Source organism: Arvicola amphibius, chromosome X (genome assembly GCF_903992535.2).
Source record: "Arvicola amphibius chromosome X, mArvAmp1.2, whole genome shotgun sequence".
Lineage (NCBI taxonomy): Eukaryota > Metazoa > Chordata > Mammalia > Rodentia > Cricetidae > Arvicola > Arvicola amphibius.
In genome coordinates this window covers 22,627,529-22,633,804 of record NC_052065.1, presented here as the reverse complement: position 1 = coordinate 22,633,804, position 6,276 = coordinate 22,627,529, and the positions used below count along the sequence as shown (strand labels likewise).

At 49.1% G+C, this 6,276-nt stretch overlaps 1 protein-coding gene across 1 annotated transcript; it reads left to right on the top strand.

The window, feature by feature from the left end:
• The first annotated feature begins 394 nt into the window (after positions 1–394).
• On the top strand, positions 395–1,860 carry LOC121677018 (protein FAM156A/FAM156B-like). Its single transcript, XM_042054311.1, has 2 exons — positions 395–942; positions 1,740–1,860. The coding sequence occupies exons 1-2, from the start codon at positions 395–397 to the stop codon at positions 1,858–1,860; spliced, it is 669 nt and encodes a 222-aa protein (XP_041910245.1).
• Positions 1,861–6,276: the final 4,416 nt, after the last annotated feature.

Here is a 6,276-nt window from a genome sequence, read left to right as displayed (position 1 = left end):
CATGTGGGGTCTCTTCATCTCAGAGCCACCTTTCCAACAAGTCCCCCCACCCTTTTACCCTGGATGACTTCTATTTGTGGTCCCCATCCTCAGGTGTGTGATACCACTACGGGCTTGTCCTTGTCTCTGTCATCCATTCGGAAACTCTGTCAGTAGTTCTGGGAATTTATACAGAGTTAGCTTTTCCTTCTAAGAAGATGCCGAACAGAAAGTTGAACTACAATGACTAACCCTGGGCTTTTCTTTCTCCTCTTGTCACCTTTCCTTACAGTCTGGCTGCTTCTGGCTGCACATATTCGTCCCCGCTACCTTCTAGTTATTGTTAAATCCACCACCTCCCACTTTCTATTGAGACCCCGAGATTATTGTAGCCTCTAGACCAGATTAGCCCCTCATGGATCCCATCCAGAAATGGGACTCAGCATTAACTTCCGCGTCTTCTCAAGTAACTATTGTGGAGTCCTCCCAGAATGGCTCTGCACCTGCTCATCTCATAGCCTTAGAACAGCTGAGGATAGGCCTCCGCAGCCTGCCCCCCACCCCTGGCTCCAGCACCCCCACATCCTTGGCAGAGGGGATGCTCCAGCAGCAGTACGTGGAGCCGAAGGGCTTACTGGAGCATCGCTGGGGAAGGCTGGGTTTCCCTCAGAAGAAAGCCTTCCTGGGCAAGCTGAGGCGCAGGCACCGAGATCATAGGTCACCTTACCCAGTAGAAAAGGACACCAGAATCTTCCGCTCAGGCAACAAAACTCAGAATTGGTTCCGATGTGAATGCCTCTACTGCCAGGCCCGTGGGCAAAGTATTTCCGGGGAAAGGGATGGGAGCACCAATCCTTCCTCCTGGGATACTCTAGTGCAGGGACTTGGTGGCCTTACCCTCAACCTGGGAGCTGAGAGGCCCGGCCTCCTGCCAGAGGGGGCGCAGCAGCAGCAACAGCAGCAGCAACAGCAACTTGAGCAGCAGCAGCAGCAGCAGCAGCAGCCACCACTGCTGCCCCATCAGGAGCCAGAGGGGAGGTGCCAGCAGGAAAGCAAGGGCAGGTTCCAGATGCTGTTCAAGGAGTGGTTTGAAGAAAACTGAGGTCTCCAGGGGATCCAGAGACCTGAAAGGATTCACACAGAGCTTCACTGCCAGCTTTGCGCTTAGCCTCCTTAGTGGGACAGACAACTCAGCTGTCCTTTGCGGGACTCCCAACACCTGCACGTTTTGACCAACATCTTCCAGGCATGAGATCTGACCCATTCCCAGGAAAGACCTCAGCTTTCCGGCGTCTTATCTGTGGAGTACCGTGCCGCATCCTAGTGCAAAGGAGACTACAGACCCCTGGTCCTCACCTCCTCTCCTCTGCTCCCATGATGCATGCTGACACTCCCTGCCTGGATCTCTGCCTTTCCTCCCTACATCCTTATTAGTAGAGTGAGGGTGTCTATGGCCTTGTGGATGACCACGTGCTTCTGTGCCATTCGATCCAGGGGGAAGAATCTGCAGCTGTAGAGTGTGAGGGGAACGATGGGATCGGACCATGGTGGGCCACCATGTTACCTTCTGGATAAGGAAGATATTATGACTGTGACAGTTAGCTGTACGTTCATGTGGAGCTGTTTCTTAACAGTTGAGGACTATTCTCCCACACTGGAATTTCTGATGGAGTACCTCATTGTCAATACCAAATAATAAACATGCTTATGAAAGGAGAGTGACTTAGAAGTCAGGTTGCTGGTATTTTGTTTATTGTCAGAGCTGGAAAATCCCTGACTGGTAGGCTAGATACAACAGGAGGATCTCAGCACCATGGAGATTCGGAAAGCAGGGTGGAGTGGCCTTGCCTGGGACTGGAGCGGGCCGGTGGAGTGCTTTAAATGAGACTGACCCCCATTGGCTCCTGTGCTCATATTCTGGGTTCCTGACTGGAACATTTGGGGAGGATTAGGGGATGTTACCCTGTTGGGGAGGCGTGTCACTGGGAGTGAGTTTTGAGGTTTGCAAAGCTCAGTCCATTCCCAGTTAGCCCTCTCTCTGCCTCTTGTTTGTACATCTGAGGGAAGATCTCAGTACTGTTCCAGCACCATGCCTACCTGCATGCCGCCTTGCTCCCTGCCATGATGGTAAGGGAATCAACCCCTGTTCAGATGTGAGCCTGAAATTAAATGTTTCTGTTAAAGTTGCCTTGGTTGTGGTGCTTCTTCATGGTAACAGAAAAACAGCTAAGACAGCACAAGGAAATCCAGTCCAGTCACTCTGGGGAGCACTACACTCCATGGGACTAACATCCAAAACGGCCAGGCTGTAAGGTTGGAAGTGGATGCTCTTGTCCCCAAAAGACAGAGTCCCAAGTATCAGTGGGACCTGGCTGCAGCTGGGGTGGGTTGCCATTGATGTGCTGGCTGAGGGGGCCAGTGGCTGTTTTTTAGAGATGTGTGTGTGTGTGTGTGTGTGTGTGTGTGTGTGTGTGTGTGTGTGTGTGTTTGTGTGTGTGCCAATGAACATGGGCAGCAGCCGTGTGTGCTGCATGAGAAACAGAGCTCCACTATATTATCTCAGAGTTGTGTCGGTATCTAGACACATTCTTTTCAATTCAAGAGACCTGGATGTTTAAACTTACACTGCCCCATAAGGGATCCTGCGATGTATCCCCAGTCAGAAACCACACTACTCCTGGGAGCTGAAAACAAACGGTGCTTTGTGTCAGTGTGCCCTTCAGGAGAGAACCCAGAGTTGCCTTGCTGCAAAAATCTACCTGTCTCCTGGCAACAGAGGCAGCCTGAGAACATGTGAGATTCTCAGCTCCCTCACTTGCTGATATCTCATCCATGGTCAAGATTTTAACTGAGCATTCCAGAATTACCTGCCAACTTCTGGGAAGAACCAAAATAAATGAGGGCTTTTCTTTGTTGAAGTCACAGGCCTGGATTCAGAATGGTGATTCAGAATCCAGGCATTGCACACTGGCAGTTTCTTTAGTAGGCATAAGACAATATTCTGTGTATTCTTCTACGCTCCCTCTTCCAGCCTCTCTCATAGAGCCATCATTTTAACAAGTGTTCGTTTTTAATGCCATGTTGCTTCCTTGTTGTGGACCTAGGTATGGTCGCACAGAGAGCAGGAGACCGAGCCGGCAAACAAGGCTGTGCAGTCGGCTTTCTAGCGGCCCCTCTTTCCCAGTTCCCCTCTGTGATGACGAGAGTGAAGTCTAGAGAACTCTGGACACCTCCTGCTTCAATGGACCACGTCTTTGTATGATGCACTGTCGAATCCTCACCACTGCGCATGGGCAGGCATAAGTACTCCAGCTCCACAGAGGGTTTATGGAGGTGGGAAATGGTAGCCAGAGACAACAGCCTTTGTCTGACTCCCACACACGCCCCTGTGCCCTGTAGACACTCTTTGTCTGTCTGTGGCCACCCAGGCTCCTTAAGCTACCAGCAGTCATTGAACCTCCTGCCAGTCTTTTTCTTTCCTCAGTTTACCCCTCCCCTATTCTTTGCTGAGCTGGCTCCGTGGTGAGGGTAGGAGAGGAATTGTGGGGGTTTTCCTTGTCCTGACTTGGTGATCATTTCACCATGGAGAAAGATCTGACATTGTCTCCCATTTTGTACTGCTAGAATCAAATGGCCTGGGCTGGTAAATAATGAGAGCAGAAAGTTACTTTGGAACTAGATCAGGGTCCATAGAGCCTACCACTAAGGAAATCAACCAGCAGAGACAGGAATTTAATGTTTTAAGTTCTGCTCCTCTTAGGAGAGCTGAGAAGGGGACCGAACAACTTTCCCAAAACAGCAACAGAACGCCCCACGCTGTCTTACATCTCATGTCGCAACCTAAGTGTTCTGGAGAACAGGGGGACTGACGAGATCCGGCAATCCTTGTGGAGCTCTGTCTCGACCCTCTGATTAGCCAAATTTCTGGGGCTGGTGATATCTGTGCTCCTCTTGCTAACATCCTCCTCATGTTTCCCGCGTGTTCTTGGTGTCCGGCTTCAGGCCTGTTTTGAAATGCAGAATCTAGTTAGTTCTTGCTGATCTCAACGTTGTGGTCTTCCAGGGGCTTCAGGGCTTGGGTGGTGGCAGGATTAGCAAAGAACGAGCAAACCAGTAACCATGCATACACATTCAGCTATTAAGCAGAAGCATGAAGATTCCTTTCTATACTATGAAGATCCAGTTCTTCTATGTAATGCAGCACAAATGGATAGGTGTTCCCATCCATCCTCCTGACCCGTCACTCCTCACAGTTCTGGAGTCCAGGAAGACCAACACTAAGGAGCTGTCTTCTCCTGCATAACGAGGTACTAATTGGTGTGTCTTCTAGTGACCGAGTACGGGAAGGCACATTGATGTGAATTGTTTACTCACTGGGCTCAGAGGCAAACACACTCACAAAATTTATTTATTTTGTTTTCCTCTGTTTCTCTCTCTCTCTCTCTCTCTCTCTCTCTCTCTCTCTCTCTCTCTCTCTCTCTCTCTCTCTCTCTCTCTCTCTCTCTCTCTGTGTTTGTGTGTGTGCGGTCCCAGCATGTGACCAGAGCTTGGCACTGGATGCCTTTCTTGTCCACTCTCCACTTTATTTGCTGAGTCCTGTTCTCTCACTTAACACGGAACTAGCCAGGCCTTCCCTCAGGGATTTCCTGTCTCGTCCTCCAGAGTGCAGGGATTACACGAGGTCACCAGAGCCACGTGGTTTTACATGGATGCTGGATCATAACTGTGCTCATCCTGCTTGCCTGGCAAGCACTGTACCCATTCAGCCTGCTTAGCATCCCGCCCACCCTCTTATTGGTCCCTTTGCTCCACCCACTGTGGGAGAGCCCTCCTAACCTAAATACCTCCTCCAATTAAGTCTCCCCTCCCACACTAGTTTGTTGTGTTTCTACAATGTGAGGGTTTTATTTTTGTTTCTTTAAGAAAGGCTCATTCTTAGGTAGCTCAGGCTGTCCTGGGACTCCCTATGTAGACTAGGCTTAGCCTGGTGGGATCTCGTCCTGAGACCACTACTACCTTTAGTCCATGCAGCATCAGGCTTTTCTTTAAACGTTTTAATCTCTTTGAGCACTGGACTTGGCTCTCATACACTTCCTGGTGCTCCTTTTCTCCTCTCACTTCACATTTTGCCTCTCTCCTTCTCCAGCTTGCTTCTTTCCAGTGTACACCTGTAACTAAAGAGTGACCACTAATTGCCACACAACACAGGCCACACTAGAGTGTCTTGAAATCTCCCCTTCCAGCACTATTAATCTAAAACTTTTCGTGTTAGCTTCCGGCAGATGTTATGGACCATGGCAAAAGGCAGCAGCAATCATTGTGAAATATCACAAGACCATTTTTACTAATATTCTTCTCCCCTGAAAGCTCTTGATCTGGGTCTTCCCAGCCCACATTGCTCTCAGGATCATAGTCTTCCAAAACTCTTGCAGCATGGTCCATTAATCCGTGCTTAAAGTGGTCGACTGCATTCCTGCTCCAAAGTCCACATTCGGCGCAGAAGAAGCATGCCTGCCACAGCAATGTGGGCTAGTGTCTTAGTAACTGCTCTGTTGCTGTGAAGACAGACCATGTTCGTGGCAACCCTCATGAGAGCAAGCATGTAATTGGGGCATGCTTGCTGTTTCAGGGGTTTAGTCTACTGACATCATGGTGGCAGACAGGGTGCTGGAGAAGTAGTTGAATGTTCTACATCCAGAATTGCACACTGCAGGAAGAGAGAGAGCAAGCCATTGCCTGGCTTGAGCATTTGAAACCTCAAAGCTCACTCCCAATGAGCTGCTTCCTCCACGAAGACCACCAGGACTCCAACAAGGCAACATCTCCTAATCCTTCTGAGAAGTACTACTCCCTGATGAGTAAGCATTCAGTCTTAGCGCCTATGTATGTGTGTGGTTGGGGAGCTATTCTTATTTAAACCACTATATGTATTGAGATTGGAACACGCTGGCTTTGGCTTCCTCTGTAGAATCCCTTCAGTTCAGCACTTGGTGGCATGAAGAGGCTGTTGTTCAAAGGGCACAGGATCAAATGCTAATCCTCCTATGGTAATCACCATTGAACAGCCTATGGGGTTGAGAGGCAAATACATGATGATGCTTAAGTAATAAGTTAAATGGGACTTTGCTGTGTCAGAGACTATAAAATGGTTTAAATACCTGAAAATGCTACTGCAGACTTTTCACAAACCAGAGAAAGGGCCAATAACCCTTAAACAGACTTGGTAAGTAGGTTAGACAACAATCTGAAAAAGATTTTCCCATCTGATCTCAGAGAGCTGTTATCCAAAACATTAGT

Coding starts and splice junctions, on each gene's coding strand:
- LOC121677018 (XM_042054311.1), top strand. CDS start 395: ATGGATCCCATCCAGAAATGGGACTCAGCATTAACTTCCGCGTCTTCT. Junction 943..1,739: donor CAGCAGCAGCAACAGCAGCA/GCAACAGCAACT, acceptor GTTTATTGTCAG/AGCTGGAAAATCCCTGACTG.